Source organism: Cyanistes caeruleus, chromosome 2 (assembly GCF_971803275.1).
Source record: "Cyanistes caeruleus chromosome 2, bCyaCae1.hap1.1, whole genome shotgun sequence".
In the NCBI taxonomy this organism is placed as follows: domain Eukaryota; kingdom Metazoa; phylum Chordata; class Aves; order Passeriformes; family Paridae; genus Cyanistes; species Cyanistes caeruleus.
The window spans coordinates 91,277,314-91,300,015 of NC_141702.1; the positions used below are offsets into that span (position 1 = coordinate 91,277,314).

A 22,702-nucleotide genomic window follows, 5' to 3' on the forward strand; every position below is an offset into this window, starting at 1 on the left:
ACTAGAAAAAGCATTAATATTATCTTTAAAAATTGGCAATATGCATCACAAAGGTAAGAACCACTAAAGCTGAAGTACTCACAGGATATAAGTAACTCACATATCTGCAGAACTGCTATGTCAGGTATGAAGCCAATCTGAAACCCAAAAACTATTAAAGCCTTCACAAAAAAGCATAAGCTTTCTAGCCAAGCTTTAATTAATTTAAATTAAAACAATGTCAGAAAGAACCTCTAATTGAAGGCATATGACCAGGAAGCAAATGTATCACGAAAAAGTCACATTATTTACTGCAAAAACAGATCAGTAAAGAATTCAAACAAACTGGAGAGAAACTGAGCTGTACTTCGTGCTGGCAAAGTACACTTACTTCAAAGGTCAATTCCCATAACATTGCTGTATTAAGAATCCCATCCTCCAGCATTTAGACTAACTCCTCCTTGGACATATGTAACAAGCAATATAGAGACTCAAAGACTAGCATCCCTTAAAAGATACTCAACCCTGCAGCTTGTTCTTAGATAAAATACCTTTCATGTCACTCTTCACACTGCCAACTTTAAAACCATCTAGGCTTTCCACAGAACAGATCTGTGGCATTTACAGCACAACAGTGTATCACATCAGCAAAGCCAAAGCTGAACTGTCCCTAAGCTGTCCACATGAGTGAAGATGCCAAAGCTGTTCTACAGTAATTTGCAGCATACATACAATGTATTCCAGCTGACTGGAAAACTCATTACCAGAGTGACTGGATGCAAAACAGATAAGCCAAAACTCTTCAGTACAAGCTGTATGCTATTTAGATTCAGTACCTCCTGGTCCTGTACACTAAGCACTACATTACAAAAATGTATTTTCACTGTTGCTGCTTGCTCAGTGACAAAATCCTGACTTTGCTCAGAAGTTATTCTCCAGTAGAGCATGAGCTACTATGGCCTGAAAAGAGAAAAAAGAACAACTCACACAACATTGTTCATCTTAAAAAAAAAATAAATTCACAAACCTGTATGCTCTCTGGTTCAACTCTTAAAACATACAGTGGTAAGAACAATACACGGTATATTTTATTCCTTTAAAATTTCCATATAAACTGCAATACTTCCTCCTTGAGGCAGCATTCTCCCATAACTATTTCCCACTCGGGGAGAAGAATCCCTTTCTAATTTTCTTCTAATAAGGTGATCAGAGTCTACTACCTAATTTCAGTCACAATCTGAAGCTCCACTGGCTAAAATCTCTTTCACATATGTTGCAACAAGAATGACTTGTTTTCTAATTGATATTTGGAAGCCTCCACATCACAACCTGAAGAAAGCAGAAGACTCCTCAATCATTTCTGCGCTGAGTCTAGTACTCCAGAATTATGTTATCAAAACCCCAGACTCCAGCACCAATAGAATTAACTACCAAGTAAACACACTACAGAAAATAATATTGTGTTGTCCATAACTACTTTCAGCTACACATGTGCACCTCAGGGACAAATGCACTTAATGGATAAAAACATTTTATAGAAACAATTTTAAAAAGGGACTAAGGCATTCACCATTCCATTCAGGACACTTAGCATTTTAAAATACAGCTTCATGTGAGCACAAGTTGAAGTCTACCAGATATAAAGATTTACATTAAAAACCACATCTATTTTAAAATGGACATTTACATAAGAGCATCTTTCATCTTACATTAAAAAACAGTCATTCAAGATGTAGCTCTTATTTTGAACTTACTTGATTGTAAGACAAGACAATCCTATTACGGTTCCTCAGGCATTGCCTGAACACACAAAAGTACTAGTTCAAAGTAGTACCAGCTGCATATTTTGCTTTTGATGAAAGCAATCATCTTTATTTCACTTTTATCTAAATGCAGCTTTGACAATTGTTCTAATATTGAATTTAGATACACCTGACACTTCCTGGGACTTTCACTGTTTTGAGTAACACAGTGATTTAAGATAACAAATGCTTTATTTAACTGTGCATTAGCTACACCTATTACTGCACACTTAACAGTCCTTTGAACTGCCTTGATCTAAGCAGAGGAGGAACTAGCTTTGAAGTAGGCCAATTATTCTTTGCAGACCTTGACTTATGTACGAACTACCCGAGTTTCCATGTTTTCTTCATCTAGGAATACAATCAGACTACACTACAGTGAAAAGTCTAAAGAAAACACATGATGAAAGTTGCATTTTACCTTCAACTTTATGTCATTAGGCAAGTTGGGCTGGTTTTTCCTGCCTACCCTACCAAGCAATTAGTCATTTTTAAATGAGTTTGCCATTAGTGGTTTGTTTGTGGGTATGCCTGTTTTATTTTGGGGTTTGGGGTTTTTTTAATTGGTAATATCCTCTCTTAATGTAAGAAACACTGCAGACATTGCATCTGCCAGGAAGAAGCTAATCCATGTTTGACAATCTAAGTAGTAATGAATACAGAGATTGTTTCCCCTTTAATATTATTACATATTAATCTATTTCAAGGAATTTTATGCTTTCAGAGACACTGCCTGTTGTTAATAAGCAAGTTGAAGGATGATTACAATCTGGCATTTACAATACTTTTTAAGCCTTTTTTTTACAAGTTTGTAGTTACAGTACACTTTATCTAAAGTCTAGCATTTTATAAAGTCTTAATGAGGTAAAAACACACGTTTTATTTGTGTTTCACAGTAATACTGATGTCTGTTAAAACATGCTGCAAAGCTCAAGGAATTTGTTACGTGGCAGCTAAGCCTAATTTAAATCTGCATTTAATTTTACTTTCTCAACTGAAAGACATTGAATTTTTCAAGTGTTTCATTTCACAAGGTCTTTGTTTTGTTTATGCTTTGAAGTGAGCAACTGCAACATTTGGGTCTTTTAAAAGCACTGCTTTCTGAAATAGCAATCAGAAGAACACTAGCTCTGTGCAAGCAAGAACAGGCTGCAAAATTTGCACTAGATGACGGCACAAGCAGCCCTTATTGCCAAAGAAACTTGCTCCAAAAGAGTGTGAGGAGCATCAGTAATGTACCAAGTGCTTTTTCATCACTTAATCCAATCAAATCTGAAAATTACATTCAAGATTTTGAAACCTTCCCTCTAATCCCAACTCAAGCTCATTTGCCTGACTTGGTATTCTTCTAATCCCCCAGAATAGAACTAGATTAAAACACCTACATATCAAATTTACATACCACAAATTTTCAGAGGTGCCTCTAGTTCCAGAAGAATAGGCTGGCTAAGAAATATTTCCCGTGATTTTATGCACAAGCCCCGAACTTCTGCTTCGGTCATCTGAACAATCTTCCCAGGACGACATCCTCGTACTGAAATGGGATATTTAACAGGTAAGGTTACAACCTCAGAGATATACAGCAATAGCTAAATGCAGATGATCTATATTAAAAATCTTTATTTGACAAAAAGACAGCATCACATTCTACATATGTACCAAATACCTTAGAATTCTGCTGTCCAATGAACTGTAAAATTCATCTCCGATACTGTGGTAATCTGTGCTTAAAGATCCGTATGCATTCCTGTTGAATCAAGTCTCAGAAGAGAACAATTTAACCTGTGTTTTTGTCCATATCTGAATAAATGGCAATTTTAATAAATGTTTAATTTAACAACTCCTTTATGCTACAGTATTCATAAGAGCCAAGAAAAATCTCGAGAACACAAAACCTGAAAACATTTCCACATTACCACAAGGTAAACTTCTTTAGGACAATCGAGTTCAACAGCACTAGTTAAATGCAAAGAAAAAAAATCATAGACGTGATTATGTTTAGATAAACTGAAACTGCCACATTAGGAACATCACACTGAAACTACTAAAGTTTGACAAAACTTTGATATATAATGGCTCTTAAATTACTGAAACCTTTACAGCCAAGAACATTCTAATTAGAATGAAATTGAATTCACAAAACCTGGAAGTCAGGTACTTAGACCTATATTTAGCATAAAATCAAAAGCATTTATATGCCACTGCACTCCAAGCAATATCCTCTGCCAAGTTTACCTGCAGCTGCTTCTTTCTACAAGTATCTGTATGATTCCTCTGTCAGAGGCTTTAGTGTGTCTTTAATGAGGCAGCAAAATAGAATAAATGCACTTTGGTCGATCCAGTTTAGTCTTGCATCTCAGCATAAACCAAATTTTAGAGTTCAAATTAATAAGCCAGAATCTATCAGTGTCTACAGCAGGCAAACATCCTGTCCTGCCATCTGCTTTAGATGAAAGCAACATTCAGCATTAAACCATGGTTGTACCTACAAGGGAAGGTAACATGAAACTTCTGCAGCTCAAATCCAAGTGCTTTCAAATTCATGCATAGTAAGACATTACTCCATAAAAATTTTAGCTGCAACTTCAGCTAGTCTAACAAATTTGTGATCAGAAGAGCAAAAACTAGTTCTTCATATGTAGCAAATTCCTATGTCACTTGCTTTCCATCTCCAAAAAAAAAGTAAGCTTGTAAAAATATATATATTTTTTTAAAATTAAGATAACCTCCCTTTTCCTTTTATTTCTGCTTAGTTCCTAGAAAACTAACTATATAGAGGAGGTCTATATAATTACATCTAGAATTATCTCCACTGTGCAATGGGGAAGAAAGGATGTGAAGGAAAACAGTAGGTCTTTGGACTATAGTACTAGGAAAGCCTAGTACTACAGTCCGAAGTGTTAAAGTCAAAATGCACTGCTCTGATTATCACTGCATACTTGTCCCAGTGTAATTGTACATATGACCATGCCAACACTGTCCTATAAATACTTCTTTTTAATAAACACCAGAGACTTGTTAAGTGGAGGTTATGAAGCAGTCACAGGAACATGTGAAAAGACAGAACTGACGAGCAGTTTTCAAAAGCAGGGAAGAGATATGAAATTAGATCCTGCAACAGCTAGTTTGAGTGCCAAAAGAGCAAGAGGAATAGTCTATCTGAAGCTGAGGATACACTGGAAATACTTAGCTCATTAGAACCTCACAAGAAGAAGGCTGTGTCATACAGGACTTCTTTAAGTGATGCTCTGAATCATATAAGGTGATATTTACAAAGTCACACTCCTCTTGCTACTTAAGCTAATTTGTTTGAAAAAGCAAACAGCATTTTGGCAACACTCATGTTATTATTCTTCATGAATTAAGATGTTCACTTACATATCAGAAGAAAGGCAAACATCAGAAACAATCAATGTGACTTTCAAACAATATATGCCTACAGGCTTCCATTTCATCACACCTCAAACAAATGAGTGATGTTCTTACAGATACATTTTCAGCCCCATTATTAGCAAAAAACCGAACCAAACAACAACAACCCAACAAAAACCCCAACCAAACAAAAACTCAGGCTTGACAGCTTTGCACAGGATTTGACTATCCAATTTGCAAGGTATCAACATGTTCCAGTAATCTTAATTTCAAATCCTTGTGTTCCAATAGCTTATAAAGATCCCCCTTCAGAGACCTGGAACGCCTTCTTGAGAGGCACAATGAACTGCCATTATACACAAGCAGAGTCTTCATAGTAAAACGTCTGTAATTTTAATTAAACGATTGCTCTATTTTTGACCTATAGCTTGCAACGAAGTCACACCAAAGCACCATGCAGCACAATAAGCTTTCCAGTCATGTCTTCCCACTACAGATAGTGCATTATTTTAACCATAAGCAATGATACTCTCTTTTGTATTTAACTTTCATGATGTTTTGCAATACCAGAATGATGCTATTTCATATAGATTGAAACAAAGAAGTGGAACTGCACACTTATTATATCCAACCTAGTTTTGGAACTCAAACCCAGGAAAGCCCACTATATACAACATTCATGTTACCAGAAGCAGCACCAGACCAAGCACTGAGACCAAAACTGAGATAACGGTTCAAGTAGGGCACCCATAATACTTAAAACAACTTGGATCCAATCAGTTTTTCTTACAACACCAGCCTTTAGCTCCCTTTGAAACTCACACGGAAGTTTAAACCTGGAACATTTGCTTTATGGGATTGATACTTTGAGTGGCTCTGGATTTTTTCATGAGAATGAGGACACAGAGAACATGCAGCTCCCGACTTCATAATTAACTGCCAGTCAGGGCCTTGATGGTAGTTCTTTACTTCTAACGGTAGTAGACCCCTAAATGCTGCAAGCCCTCGACAGACAAATCAACTAAGCAACTCATTACCTCACTTCAGATTTTCCAGGCTAACAGACACTTCTACAACTCTGACAGGTCTATCACTCTCAGAAGAGGAGACAGCACGCACCTAATGATCAGTCACTTCTGTCCTTTGGGAGGGGTGCAGATCTGAGCCATCACACCTTTGCAAAGCACCCTCCACCCAAACAGACTGCAGCTCCAGAGTAAACACGTAGGTTCAGTTACATTTGAAATAATACAAAGCCTGAGGTTTCCATAAGGCATAATCATCAATACTAGTTAAGATAAAAACAGTTTTCTCCCAGAGTTCCCTGATCAGTAACAAGGGTACTACATATTGAGAAATGAGAGGCTCCTGTGACCCTGACAGGCCTAGCAATTCACTGGATTCACAAAGATACTGCCAACTAGTCATCCAGAACAGATGTCCCACAGCTGTGGTACAAGTACAAAAGTAAGACTAAGCACCTATTTCAGCAGCTTACATTACTAGAATTTTGTTCAAGTTCCCTCAACTCAGCTGAGCTTTGTATGGATTGTAAACAATACTGCATTTAGTTTTTCAAAAGTCAAATCCCCAAGAACAGATTGAAGGGGAGGTTCTAAGAATCAGATCGAGAGTGTAAGAGATGTTTTTCAGACTAATTTACAAATTATTATAGCTAACCACTCAAGCCATAATTTCACACATAGCAAAATCTGTAGCTGACAGCCCTTAAGAACATTGGGAAAACCATAATTTTTAACAGCTCTCAGTTACTTAGGAAAGAAATACCATATCAACATTAAAGGTAAATTAATTCCCTTTAATTTAAAATGCAGATGCTGTAAACAAGCTTTGATTTACATAAATTAGCCTTTCAATAGGGACAGCACTTCCTGTTGTAATACACAAACTCACATGCGTAGTGCTTTGACAGAACAAGACTTGCCTCCAGTTGAGCTTCAAGCAGAGTGACATAGCACAGGATAAAAAGAAATAAAAGCGATACATACATTGAACACGAAGACTTATTTTAGCACAACAGATCCTACAGTCACCCAAAAGCTACTCTAATTCATATTAGAATAATCTCTGCATCTACACAATAATTAAGCAACCTTAAGAAGTTCAGTAACAGTAATTAGCAATCCAAGACATGAGCTACCCAGTGGCAGGTAAGAAAAACTGCAGCAAAAAATAATATTTTTTTTTTAAATCTCTCCAAAGTCAAGCCAGAGAGTAGTAGATTATGAAAGACAGTACTGGGAAGGAAAAGGAAAGTGGATCAATAATTGGCTGTTCCAAGTTCCACTGCATCACTTTTTTCCAAAGCCTTTCATGAAATGGAAAAAATGTATTTAATCTGTTCTGTCACACTGCTTCTGGTGTGCCTCTCTCTAAGCAACTAAGCTGCTCAATTTGTACCATCATTAACAGTTTCTTCAATTACTAAGTAAGCCGTGGTATGCAGAGTGACCCTAAGCATTTACCCGGTGCTAGTTTCTGAGATCACATTGTCCCGTTTACTGGACATAACACTCAGTTTCATCATAAAATCAAAACCCAGAGACTTCTCCCTAGTATCATGAAAAATTGGGTCAGCACTATTGCTAATAAGCACGCTCCTTTCCATTCTCTCTGCTTTTTTTTGCAAACAGGCATTTATGTAGACTCACAGTAGCCACACAGTAAACTGCATTAGTGAACTGGTATTTTCTTCCTAGAACAAAGATACAACAAATCAAAAATGTAATCTAAATAGTTCCCCAAGCTGAAGAATACATCCTTTGTGAACTTGATACAAGGCTAGTTAAGAATAAGGACCTGGTTCTGCTTCTTTCCACAGTAGTTCCAAACAAGCTTATGTCTGAAATTATGGCTTTAGAAATCAATTTTGCCAGAGTAGATCTAAAAAACACTCCCAAACTACAACACAAGACTGCAAACATGCAATTTTACAAATTGCACACAAGCAATTCCCTTGAGCTTACATTCCCCTCAGCATTCTATGGGATGTTTAATCATTGGTGATGAACAACTCCAACATTTAACTCAGTTTTTTTGTGCGTAAAAGTACTTTGGAGTACTTGGCAAATGTTGAACAGCCTGTAAATAGTAGGAGCAGAACAGATTTGAAAGCTAAAGGTGGCATTACCTATGACTTGGGAAAAAAAACAAGCAGTCCTCACATTTTTGGAAATACGTTCTGAAGTGATCTGCTCTCAGTATTTTTTAAAACCAAATGACATGTTTTCATGAGTTTAAGTCAAAAATCCTATACTGGATTATAAAAGTCACTCTCAATTTTAAAAGCAGAATTTCTACACCCTCACAATATTTTCTTTTATTTAACTTGTTCAGCCACCACCCAGAAGCAGCCACTCCCTACCTTGCAGCAAAACAGAGAGTTAAGCCAGCAACACAAGTTTTAAATTTTCAGAACTGCTGTGACAGAGCTAAGCTTAAAATAGGTCTCTTTCACAAGTTACACTGGTGGACAACAATAATATAAATGAACCCGTTAGAGCTTTGCTCAATTCAGCAAGAATATATCGCTGAACATACTCTTCTGCAGTGTACCCAGCAAACCCCTGTACCTTTCCTAGGGTACATCACGCAAATTTTTCGCTAAAAATAGAATAACTGGTCTGCCACGGAGCTTTTTCTCTGAAAAACTGTGCCTTTATATCAAAGTAACCTTAAAGTGTTTCTAAAATTGCCTTCCCTAGATGGCCTTGATATAAAGTATTTTGATGAAGAACAGTGATTGCTTGTGAACTCATTTTAGCAGGTTTATTTAACATCAAGCACAAAGCCACTGCAGTGTAAAAGACTGCCCAAGCCTTTAAGTGGAAAAAAACCCCTGACAATGAAGTGGTGTTGTTCTACCGAAACTTGAATTTTACATTCTTTAAATACATACTATCCAGCAAAATTAATACTTGTGGAGAAGAGGCTTTATTAGAAACAACTATGTAAAATTGCTTCAGAGAACACTCCAGTAAGCCCATGAAAACAGGCAACATTTACCCATTCCTTCAGCTTTTCATGGACCACCTGCTTTCTTACACAGAAGTTCTATAAATTATTTGATGTCTCAGTAACTCAGTATTATACATGGTTCCATGAATGGTTGAAGTCAATGCTGAAGGATAAGATCACATGTTATGTATTTACTGTTTGCTTAAGTATGCTTGAATCAAAAACTGAACCAACCAGCAAAACAAAAGGTAGAAGCCTCTCACAGTGCTGTATTATACAGCAATAGTTCTAGTCTAGTTGGAAAGTGAACCTAGTATAAAAATTTCATGAAACAAAGAATTTCAGTTTCTTTCTCAAAGGATGACTTTCTTTTCCCATAAAGCTGTGCTAATAAAATTCCCAAAATTCAAGGAAGGCAAAGGTGAATTGCTAAGTTATGAAGTAACTTCTGAGAACTACTAAGGAGAAAAGTTACTGAAGTTATGATACAAAAAAGCTGGGTGTAACTTCAGCACACCATTTTCTGTGGCACTTAACCAATACAGTTATACAGAAAAAGCTTTGTATCAAGCTTGGTGCTAAAAAAAAATAAAAATACAAAATACCTGCCCAAAACCCAGAAAAGATGGTACTGTGAAACTAAGATCTCCTAGTCAGTATACTAAGACAAATGACACAAGAAAAGGTTCAGTTCTATGTTCAGATTATAAACCAGATACCCATTACCTTTAGAGGCCCAGTTAAGAGTGGATTCCCCTATACACCCCCCCTTCACTTAGTAGCACATCTGACCTCAGTGAGTTACAGCCAAATACAGCATGCTGCCTTTACCACAGTCTATGGCTTAGCAGTGAGGTTTCTTTCTTTTTTAAAAAAGCTTCATACCTACCTTTGGTAGTAAGCAATGAGCATTTAAGAGAAATTTTAATACTTTATAGTTGCAGTTATCTTAAATAAAAATAGTGTTTCTCTTCTTTTATACTATGATTTGGCTGTACAGTGAGCAAGACATTGAATGATTCAAGTAAAACCTGTGCTGCAGAGTATCTACATGAAACAGTTACTGAAGCATGGAGCCTTCAAGCAGACAACCAACCAGACAGAAGGAAGAACCCCAGCACACTGCCTGATGCTGGACTCTTGGCCTTCAGCGCAGTTTTTCAAGCCAACCATTCCATTCGTCATGAACTTAAAAAGCTAAAGATGAAGTGGCTGACATCTGCACTGCTGTACAAACCCAGAAACAAATTTCATTTGTCTATCCCTTCTGTCTGGTTAATACAATACCAACCCTCATAGAAACATACCAAAATGGCCTATTTTCTTCCTCTTTTTAAAGACTATTAAAAAAAAAACAAAAAAAACCAAACATTTGCAAGCAACTCATTTTAAAGTTACTTTTGTTTATTTTTCTAGCAGGAAATTATCTAGTAATTTTACACCAAGCCAGGTAATAACTTTTGTTTATTCAGGATCTACCTTCATGGTTTGTTTAAATTGTTTTGCAACAGATCACTGACGTCTACTTTATTTCTCTGCAACTGCCTCTCTTTTTCAGCATCAGTTACAGAAGCTTGCAGCTTGGAACTGCATGAACTACAATCATATCATAATACCACACCATCAGGCTGGCTGTATATATTATTTAGTTAAAACAGTAACAAAATAAGAAATGTTACTGATCATAGTACATTTGACCATTATGCTCTATACTATTTAAAACTAATTAGGAAAAATCTCAATTATTCCACAAGAATTTCCAATTCAACTTTCATTTAAAAAGTTGAGTAATATTCAAATTTCTATGTTTATCACAACCTGTAAGACCTCTGAAATCAGGAAAGATTGCAGCTTTCTTAGAAGACATCACATGACACAGTAGGAACACCATGCAATCAGCTTTATTAAGGCAATCATAAAAATATCCCTTTTAGCTGAACATTGAAGCAATAGCCATTTCCTACATCTACTGGTACTTCAACAATCCAATCTTGGATAAGTATTTTTCAGCTTCCTTGGTGCATTGGTACTACCAGAACTAGTAGCCCTCAGTCTCACCAAAAATAAATTTGTTTAGAAAAGATCCACATTAAGTTCAGTCAGATTAATCCAAATTGTTAATTTTAACTAGGGCAATTAGATTTAGACAAGCAAGGTGTCTTGCCTACAAATCCCTGTATTTACTTGTACAGCAATATAAATGAAGCCCCTTTACAGAAAGCCACTGTGTACCTAAGGTTACTATGCCTGGGTTTCCCTAAGCACATCCTCTCTTCCATACGGTAAACTCCCTACTGTTTACTACGACAGACACCTATAAATTTAAAAGTGCAGAGATCAATTCCAGCTGGGCTGCCTTATATCCAGAAATTTTAAGAGACAGCACAGAAACAGAAAGTCCAACACCCTGACAGAAATATAGAAATCTTAACACCATTCACAGCACTCTTTACAAGTCAAGGTTACACCTCTTCCAGTATCTCTGCTTTGATATAGAGGCAACCTTTTCCATACATCACTAAATTTAAATTAGCTTAGAATCTGGCTTAAATGTAGACCTGGTGCACCCACTTAGCTCAGCATTATTGCAAATTTCAAGGCATTTCTCAGAGAGGCATACGTGGTAGTCCTAGAGAAGGAAAACACAGATAGCAATTTCAGCTGCAAAGCCCAAGATTAAAAAAAACTACATTGAGAAAAAGCTTCGTCCAGATCGGAGTGTAGGATTCAAGGGAACACTTGAATCACAGCCTTCCAATACTTAAAGAGGGCTTATAAGAAAGATGGAGACAGACTGTTTGATAGGGCTTGCTGCAATCGGACAAGAGGAACAGACTTGTACTAAAAAAATAAGAAAAGGGTTCAGAGTAAAGATATGGATGAAATTCTTTTACAGTGACAGTAATGGAACACTGAACAGCTTGCCCAGAGAGGTGGTAGATGCTTCATTCCTGGAAACATTAAAGATCACACTGGACAGAGCTCTGAACAATCTGATCTAGCTGAAGATGTCCTTCTCACTGGAGAGGGGTTATACCAGGTGACTGTTACAAGCTCCTTCCAAGCCAAACCATGTTATGATTCTGCATTCCACATCTGATGTGCTCATGTGGCCATATTCCTGTGCTGTCCACAGCTAGAACAGACTGGGAGAAAAAAAAAAAAATCTATCCACCAGATGGCATAGCTGGGATGGTAGGAAGGAAAAAAAATAAAAACATGAAATAAGTACACACACTGAAGCAAAAATAAGACCATCATCGTTGTGTACTGTAACATAGCTAGGCCTGACCTGCAATTCTTCATACCAGCACAAGAAGGAAACACTCTTTCAATGGTCAATGGTCACGTATCACTGTAAGTCTTTTAGCAAAGCTATGGAATTCTGTATTTAAATGACCTGCAAATCTTTGAAGATTCACTTATGACAGACAGTAAAACTCAATGTGTCTCCAAGATATTGAGGCACACATGTCAGAGCACCAGCATCTCCCTCATTCTTCTAGTAAAGCAAAAGGAATGAAAATTTAAATCTGGCAGCCAGTACCTGGTAGACAGAGATGAACTAAAAGAAAGCATTGCTATGTTCAGACTTTATGTGTACACTTGGGTTTTTACCTTCCTACCATTTCTAAATAGTAGTTATTTTTAAGGTATCACTAACTAGTGGCTAAGTACTAGAGATGTTGCAAGAGAAAATCAATTCAAAATGTGATCTTACCACTCCTAAATTCACCACTTAAGCAATGAGCAGAGAATAAGAACTTGGTATATGCAAAAGAACACTGAAATTAAAAGCTAATGTCCTAGAAGACTATAAACATCCATTACAGCTTGGTTGAGGTGAGTCTATGAAAACTACCTCTAAATTTAACTCAATAGTTAATAGATCTAGCATTCAGCACTCAAAAGACCTCCAAAGAAAGAAAGTATACATTCAAGCTAAGCATGTGGGCACACTCCTTGAGGACTGGGAAGATGTTCTTGAATTCTCCCAAGCAGCCCTGCTATAGGCCACTTCATACTGGTATCTCAAAAAGAAACCAAAATCACAATTAAACACAAAGAAAGTAATTTAAGTAGGTAATTCCAATCAAAAGGCAAGTTAATGTGTCATATAACCCAGAAGCAACAAGGATAAAAACAGAGCAACCTAATTAAAGCTGGAGTAAGAACTCCTGACAGTTAATATCACAGACTAGAAACAGGTGTCACCACCCAGCTACCCTGCAGCAGCACTGAAGTTTCCTATTGCTGTGGTTTTTGATATTTATTTCTTACCCTTGAAAAATTACATGTACCAGCCACTGAGAGACAACTGTAGACTGTTATACGAACTTAAAGCCATACATTTCACTTAAAGCAACCAAAAAGACTAAATATATAATGCATGACAACACTATGTATTTTTATTATTTCACTGTGCTTACACTTACACCACAAAAACCATGTCTCCTTTTCTTTCTAAGTCAAAGTGTAAGTAATGGAGCCAAACAACTTGCTTTGAACAAGATAACTGGAGATACCAGTTAATAGAAATTTTTCTGCACAACCAGCATGGGAAGGGATTCATACTCACTTTACCAGAACCGGTCAGCTAAGCAATAGCATGAGCTTCAGAATGTGAGCTGACAATTGTACCAAAAAAATAAAATAAAATAAAAACTAAAAAAAAAAAAAGCTTCATTGTGGAACACTGCTGTTTGAACCACAGCTTAGAATGTTGTATGCTAGCAGTGCAACAAATAAAAGACATTAAAAAGAAAGCAATGCATTCCTTTAATTGCTGCCATTTTTTCAAACAAAATCAGTAAGAATTACCTATTATGTTTCAGATACAAGATGTTGTACAAGATATTCCTTTAACGTTAGCAGATGACAAGCAGAAAGAAAGCACCCTACTCCCCTTAAAAATCTTTGTAATCTGTGCTCAGAGTTAAAAACTGACTTAGAAACAGAAAAGAAAAATGACAAGCAAGGCTTTGTTCAGAAGTTGTACATACATATATCCCTAAAGGTGAAAGTACTATGGAAGACAAAAAAGCACAGATTAGGCTGCTGAAACACAAGATAAGAACCATAATCCAAAAAGCTACAAAGTTGTAACACAAGTATTTATGTAAACTGTATGGAATACATATTTTAAAAGCTTCAGAAAAAAAAAAAAAAAGCAGAGTAATACTTAAGAGGGAACAGAACAATCCAACAGGTTGCATGCCAAAACACTGCAGAATCCCCTCCTCTTAAAGTAATCTATTTAAATTACTACGGTATTGTGGAATAAGTATTTTTCAAACCTATTACTTAAAGTGTCTCAAAACCCCCAGAACTATAAATATATATGATCTTAATGTCCCACTCAAATAAAATCTGCCCTAAAACGTCAACATTTACTAGGTTATTATTTAGTTTGTCTTAAAAAAACTACCTATTCTGTTTTTCAACATCCAGAAAAGGGAGTTTCATCTACATTACTGATCTAAGAGAAACTTCAACCGATACTTGTTTCTTCATAACATATTACACTGCATACCTTAAATCACAAACATAAGCATAACTGTTCAAAGATTTTATGTATTTTTAAATACTGATTTTGCCGCTCTTGTCACATAGAAAAAGATGAGATAGCAGCTACTAAGAAGTCCTTAAAGTCCTAAACTCCCTGCTTTGTATTAACTCGGCTGTACAAAACTCAGCCTTACAAAACTTATTTCACTTCCCAAACTATACATGCCCCATAAATTCTTTCCTATAAGCCTTCTGCAATGTGATCCAAATTACAAATACCAGCAACCAAATAAATGAACAGCACATACCCATGCAAATACGCTTATCTCCAGCATACCAGGTATTTGCTGAATGTGGAATATTAATGGACGAAGAGGCCCAAGAAGACTAAACATTCACGACATAAATGAAAATGCTAGCAGTAATTCCTCAGCTTCTCCAAAAACAGGCAATAAGTGCTCTTCTTCGTTACTTTAAAGGGCAGAATCACTATTTAATACACAGGAAACCCTTCACAATCTTTACCAGCCACTCATGAGAGCCACTTCTGGAGACTGCCCCGTAGGCAGGCTGAAGAATGTCAACGCACTAAATCCCTCTGCTTCCACTACGCACGTACACACAACTCCATACCTAACGCAGCTCGCAGACATAATTTCACACACGGAGAACTGCGGCCACAACCCCACCGGAGGGGCGGGGGGAGAGAAGGCCGCTCAAGACCTCAGCTAGCGAGGCGTCCCCCGCTCGCCCCTCAGCCAGTCAGCTGAAGCGGGGTGAAGAAGGGAATACAGAAAAGGAGGGTTTTGGTTTTTTTAAAATCATATTAAATAGGAAGGTAGCCAGACAGGGCGGGCATCCCGCGCGCACACCAGCCCCTCCTCCCTCCGCGGGGCTGCAGGGCCAGGGCTCGGGGCACCGGCGGGGCGCGCCGAGCCCGCGCCCGGTCGCCACCCCGGGCCCGGCGGCGCAGGGAAGGCGATGCCCCTGCCTTCCCCGTACCGCGCCGGCAGCCCCAGCTCTTGTCGCGGGGAGCGGCGGCGGTGCCCTACGGCTCTCCGGGCGCCCCGCTCACCTTCCAGCAGCCGGGTGATGAGGCTGTCCACGTTCAGCTCCCCGTCCGCCATTTTGTAGCCACTAGACTCGGTCCCGGGCGGGGAAAGGGCGGGGTGGAGGGCGCTCCACGGAGGAGGAGGAGGGGCAGGGAGCGGCGGCTGCAGCAACAGTAGCTCCCCCCACCCCCCTCCGGCGGTCCCCGGCGGCCGCCCGGCTTCTCCCGCTCCCTCGCAGCCAAATGGGAGAACGCGGCCACCGCTCCTCCCCGCGCCTCCTCCCCTCCTCAGGAGGCACTAGGGCGCATGTGCCGCCTCGCCCGCCGCAGCCTCTCCGAGCCTCGGCAGCGCGCAGGCGCGGCGGGTTCGGTGGCGCAGGCGCGGAGTGGGTGTAGCTGTGCCCCGCCGCGTCCCGGCGGCTTCGGGTGGCGGCGGCGGTCATGGACAAAGGGAAGGAAAACGAGCGCCGGTAGCCTGCGTGTCACCCGAGGATCACCCCTCCGCCTGCTGGCGCCGGACCTGTGCGATCTCGCAGTTTGTTAAAAATAATTCAAAGAAAAAAGCCCTCTCATAACTAGAATAACGAGTTGTGCTCGTTACAGTGCTCCTCTAACGCAGTTGTCAGAGAAAACTATGATTCGTGTTTCACTAAGGCTGGACCTGCTAAGAGTACTTTTTTTGTGATTTCTGGAACTCTTCTTTTTGAGATGAGCTCTCTAAGGATATGTTTACATACTTCTGTCAGCTGATGCTTGCCTTGGATGGACAGAGAATTGCTTTAAAATGTAGGCGGTGAAAACCCACTGTGAACTGGGAGAGCAGATAAATATACATGTGTGTTGACAAAGTAACAAAGTGCAGATGTTCTAGAAAAAACAGATCTCTCCTTTATATGCCTAAATATAGATAACTGATGTAGAAACAGCTCTGTGAGCTTGAACTTGAATTTTTCCATCAGTCCCTATGAGCCAGCAAAATTCTTATATAATGTCAAAACCCATTTTTTTATCTCTTAGTTAGAAGAAAATGAGTATGAGCAAAACAAAAGCAATTAGGAAAGGTGGGACCATGATTAGGTATCAGATGATATTAGGTGTCCAGACAATCAGGTGAAAAAACACTCTTGAAATGCCTGCACAGCTGGGCAGGATATATGGAAATAAAATTTCAGCTCATCTGCTCATGATAGCACATACAGCTATCCTCTGTTGTTTTTCAAATTCTGCTAATATTGGAAATCCAAATTAAAAAAAAATCCTAAAACGTTATTCTTTCGTTTTTTGTTAAGCTACAGAAAAATAATTATTCCCCTTTTAAAAAGTTTATCCTTATCCCAACTACTTTATTGCTGCCAAAACTAATAGATCTGCAGTCCCTCTTGAGCTTTCAGGAATTGTTCTACTTTCGTCTCACACAGCTGAACTACCCTGGAGGCTATTTTAAGCCATCACAATATCAGGTTCAGACATAATAATATGTTATCAATGCAGAACATTCTGTGTTGATAATTAAATGGGGATATGAAATTATCTTTCACTGTGGCATAAAAATATAATTAATCTTCCCAAACTCCATAGGATGATAAACTTCCAGGTACACTGAGTAAAACAGTCCCCTAACAACTTTTACTAGGCATGTCAGCATGTTCCAGAAACAATTCAGCAGCATATCATAACAAAAAAATAATTTCATATAAGCAGAGATGCTATGAAAAAGAACAAGCTGTAAAAAATAGCTATTTTTTTTCCTTGTAGATTCTGTGCCAGTGTCTTGTTTTATTGGGAACATGGCTGGGTGAAAGCTACTGCCCAACTGTACCTGGATCGTCAGTTGTGTGGAAAGTCCCCGCACTGTGCTGCATAACCCTGTGAAGTTTGCACCCCCCCTTTCTTTGTAGCTTGATCAGGGACACAAATATGTGGGTTTCTCCCTCAGTGAGTTAAAACTTAGCATGTCCCTTTGGCATAATCCAAGTGTACTAAACAGAATTAAAACATCAGAGAATGAGGCTCATTGTCTTCTGCAATACACACAGAAATACTTAATGAAAGTATTTTCTTTGATCAAGGGTAGGTGTTCAGTAACTTTTGGTGTTATACCATGCACAGATACAGCCCAAAGACAGCTAACTGGTGAGTCAAGTACAAGGGGGAAGCGGACTGATGCCTTGTCAAAAGCATTAAAAATGTTCACCTTTCTAAATTCTTTATCAGTTGTTTTGAAATTACTCTCATGTCCACTTAAGATAGCTTTGCTCCTAGCTTTCCTCCTTGGTCTCAGTGTCATTTACCCTAAATACCCCATGTGTCAACTTTCCTTATCTGCATGCTGTGTCAAGGTGTCCTTTAATTTGCACGGCTCTTCTGCTCAGTATGTCAGATCTGAAAGACAGAGATTTCCAAAGAAAATGGCAAAATAACTATGTGTTAGTAAATGTCATTCCCTAAACTGTGACTGTGTAGACATGAGTTCTCACTTAGGCTGCTGTTGCTGGGAATTTGAGAGTTGCTTCCCCAGCTACAGAGAACTGACTCAGCATCTCTGCTGTTACTTTTTCCTGGTAACCGTATGTTGGTTCAGACAGAACTTCTGCTACTCACTGCACATTAAAGTTAGTGCATAACATACCCTTTTATGTTGTTTACTATGGCGTTGTAACTTTCAAAGACCATTGCCCTCCTAGGTCTGTCATCAGTTACCTGGTAGAAAGTATATGGCAGTATTTTACAGCATTATCCCATCACTATAGCTAATTTCTAATGTACTTTATCACCTTGGCAAACTGGGACTCAGGGCTGACTGCAGCTCTTATGTGGATGGGAGGGTGAGTCCAGTAGGAGCCGTGTGGTTAGTTTTCCAGGGTGTAATTAGGAGCATATCCTCCCTGAGTGGTAATAGCTAAACCACTGCTGCCTCCTCAGTACCCTTTTCCAGTTTCTTGAAACAGAAATTAGTTGACCCAATTGACAGTGCATTTCCTTAAGAGAGTTTGTTTATAAAAATATTTACAGGTCCTATCTCTTTAGTCAGAAATTATAAGAAACTGTATTAAGGTGATCTGAAAATAAACAAAATCTGCAGATAACTTAATCCCTGTTTTCTCCATAAAGCTTAGATTAAGAAATAGAATAAGAAAAAACAACAGATCCCGCTCTGTAGTACTTTATGACCCTTTTTAGTTTCTCAGTATTTGCACTAAAACTGGGTGAACGGTTTTGGTTATAACCTTTTAATATATAAAAATAAAATAATTATTCTTCTACACTGAGCTAACACGAAGATTTTCTCAACCTTCCTCACAAATTAAGGAGGAGAGTCCCAAACTAGCCAGTGGTTTGCATTTGAAGGCATGTAGCAAGGACATGAAAAACTCTTCTCTGAAGTCCTGCATCCATACTGGTTCACTTGGTATCCCTGCTTGGAACTGCAACACTTTGTGTAAACGATTAAACACCCATTGGCCCAGGCAGTCAAGTCTGTGTCTGTGTCCAATGAATGCCCCAGTCATTCAGTGGTAGTGCTGTTCTGTCTCTCTTAAAATAGTTTTTGTTTGAAATACATCAGGAGATCTTTGATTGAGACACAAATGCTATACTCATCGTTGCTTTCGCAATAGTATTTTTTGAAGAACAAGATTGTTTTGTAGATTAATACTGACCCTTGATTCCCGTGAATGTAGTTATGCCATTATTGCCTTTTATGCAGATTTAAAAGGCAGAGCACAGCAGGTCTAGGTGTTCCCAGAAAACAGATTTATATCAAACACCAATGCTGAAACAGTTAAAAAAAATAGAATAGATATAGTAAGGAGGAACTATATTGAAAATCTTATTTTTAAAAAAAGAGCAGCTCCTCTTGCTCTATCCTGACAGCTCCAGGTGGGCTAGAGAATCTGGAAGGCAGGAGAGAATCTCCCAGGAGCTTCATGCAAAATTAGGACAAGGTGAAGCATAACCAGGGTGTTGTATCACAGGTTACTTCATCTCTCTGTGTCAGAACTATTTAAAAGTGTTGTTTTTTAAAAGTGTTTGCTTAGAAACATTGTTTTGTTTTATTTTTGTAAAATTATGTTTATTAGCATGTGATATAATCTCAGTCCCCCTGACAGCCTGTCCTACTGCCCACTATGTATGAGAAATACATAACACCTGCTGAGACGTTACTCCCCAAGTGAGGAAGGGGGAAGGACTGCTGAAGCAAAAGAAGGAAAATAATTTCGGCCTACAAGATATGCAGTTTGCAGGATGTCAGTCAAACTTACTATTCCTCTGCTTCGGAGAGAAAAAATCTTCTCCTGTTTCCCAGGAAGGAACAGCTGCAAGAACTGAAAGTGTCTGCATCTATTTTCCTCAGTAAACACGGGAATATTGAGTTTCAGCAAAACCAGATGGTTTACGCCCCATGAATATGCTGGCATTTGACACCAGCAGCCAGTTTCACAAAGTGCATGCAGAGAGTTAAAAAGAACTTTTAACTCTGGGATCTGACACAAGAAATGAAAGCTCTGAAGGCAGAAATAACAGATTGACTAAAAACCCAACCTTTATCCAGGGATCTCCAAGTGCTCTTTAAATACCATTAATCAGACTACATAACAGTCCATGAAGTGATTAAATTTTGACACATTTCTTACACTGAAGGTTACACTTAAAATGAAAAGGTAAATAAGCTCCTCCAGGTTATGTGGTGAGTCATGCTCTGGTCTCCTGCAGGCTCTATGTCTCTTGCTAATGAGTCTCCAGTGTGCTGTGTCCTCAGCCATATTCCCAGGACACAATTTTTAAATGTGAAACTATTACAGTTAATAGCACAGGGACAGGATTGAAGTGTATGCGGCATAAATCACCATAGCTGGGGCATATGAGTGCTCTAGAGGGAATTTATAATATGCTAAAGAGATTTATGAACAGCCCTCAAACCTCTTGCTAATGGCAGTTGCAGTGGGTGTTAAGTGAATGAAGATTCTTAACAATTTGATTATTTTTATTGATTTGTGTTGTTATTGCTTAACATGACTCTAGTAACAAGGCATCTATCAATCTGAAAACATTTTTCAGCCAGTGAATTATTACAGTGTGTGATTCTTACAGTTTCTTACTGTTCTGTTGCACTGCTGGGAGGCTGATGTGGTTTGCTCAAGAGTACTCATAGCTTGCAGGGTAAGGCTACAGAGGGGGACTTTGGGCATCACAGTCACCAATGTGTCACACTACATTAGGAACAACTAAGAAGCATAACACAACTCTCTTGTGAGTTGAACAGGAGAGCGAGGTTTATTACCTCAGATCTCCTTTTATAGACCGATACGCGGAAGTACAGAAAGGTAAAACTTATTGGTTAGTGAACTAACCATTACCATCATTGGTCAGTGGCGTACACCACCCCTCGACCTTCTCTTGCAAGAAAACAAGGAACAGACAAACAGCACCTGCAAGGCTGTCTTCTATCTCTGAGGATTCTTTTAATTCCTCCTTATGATTTCCCAGGCCACTTTCTCAGGCAAGTCTGAGAAAGTTATGCGGCCTGCTATTCCACAGGCACTGTGCTCCCTGCTTGCATTTAGCAACCATACAAATGGATGTCACGTGTTCCTGAGCCAAATCTGCCCCTGCCGACTCTCTGTTGTCCACTGCACATAAAAACGGGCTTGGGAAGGATTTCTTTTTACCTGCAATTTCAGGGGGAATGTTCCCACAAAAGCACATTGATTCATGACTTAGTGAAATACATATTTATGGTGAATCACTATGTATTGCTTCTCCTTAGACCTACAGCCATGAACCCAAAAAGGGGTTCTAGTCGTGGTTCAGGACACAGCAAAGACATGCAATATCTCCTTCAATTTCTTGGAGAAGATCTGTGTTGTGCTCCAGTTTATCCCGTCATCTGCATGATGTAGGGTGTCTCACCAAGCACACCTGCCCTGCACTTGAGGCAATGCTATAATTTAATATACTTCATGGTCAGCATTTTAAGAGTTTGAATTTGCTATTTCTCCATTATGTAATTTCATAATAATAATAATTTAACTAACAATGTACACAGAGTTTCGCTGTTGCTTATGTAAATTACAGATATTTAGCAATGTGTTGCAAAATGGATATGTCTGTTTCAGACTGAGATGTAAGAGGTTACTTTGATTCAGAATAAAATAGAATCTGTTGGAAAGACCTATTTTATAAAGAAATAACTATTTAATTATAACTAATTATTCCATGCCTTATTCACTAATGTAGAAACTGCAGAGCTTCAGAGTGTTTAAATTTTAAAAAAAGAGACCAAACAAAACCCCTCGGTACTTCTTTCTCTTTAGAGAAATTCAGATATTAAAATGTAGGTTCAGAAACAGAAATTATATACAAATGGGGAATTTGAGCCTGAATTTTGAAAAAGCAGCATCAACAACTAACTAAACACTAGCTAATCTTTTGGTAGAAAAGATCACTTATTTTAGTTGTTAATCTGCTCATGAGAAGCAGAGACACTCTATATTGAAAGTACGCTCCAGAAGGAATTATAAAGAAATTTAAAGTCAAATTTAAATATCAAAATGTGTCAGCTTGACTTCTACCAAATTGTAACAAACACTTCTCATTCCTACTAAATTATATGTCATTTTAAATATCTATTAAGTAATCTAACTTAATCCTGTTGTTCTAAAAATAGTTCGCCTGCATACAGAGTGGCTCAGAAGAAGAGGAGATTGGGTGAGACCACAGCAATGAGTCACACTGGCAGGTTTAAGCCTTGTGTCAGCAAAACCTGGCCTTACTCTCAAACCTGGGTGGGCTTGATTCAGAGGAGACCATAGCTGTCATTTGGGGTTGGAATTGTACACCATGGTCTCCCAAAAGTGTATCCCAGGTCTGCAGAAACACACGTAGCCATGGCTGGCCATGCTGCGCTTTCTCTGGTGCCAGCTCTGGCTGGAGGTGGTCATTCCACGCTCCTGCTCTCCTTCCCCACTGTGATTTGCCATCCTTGCTACTGGGCTGAGGTATTTGTGGGACT

At 38.6% G+C, this 22,702-nt stretch overlaps 1 protein-coding gene across 2 annotated transcripts in view; it reads right to left on the reverse strand.

The window, feature by feature from the left end:
• The window catches only part of PPP1CB (protein phosphatase 1 catalytic subunit beta), a 28,869-nt gene extending 12,807 nt beyond the window's left edge, over positions 1-16,062 (reverse strand). The window contains exons 1-2 of one of the 2 annotated variants that reach the window (XM_086869951.1): positions 15,715-16,062; positions 3,184-3,315 (exon numbers count right to left, since the gene is read on the reverse strand). In XM_086869951.1, the coding sequence (XP_086726077.1) occupies positions 3,184-3,315; positions 15,715-15,766 (184 nt within the window). In that variant the 5' untranslated portion in view covers positions 15,767-16,062. Of the gene's footprint in view, positions 1-3,183; positions 3,316-14,947; positions 15,406-15,714 lie in introns of those variants that run through there. The other variant, XM_023924565.2, reaches the window with a different exon arrangement.
• Positions 16,063-22,702: the final 6,640 nt, after the last annotated feature.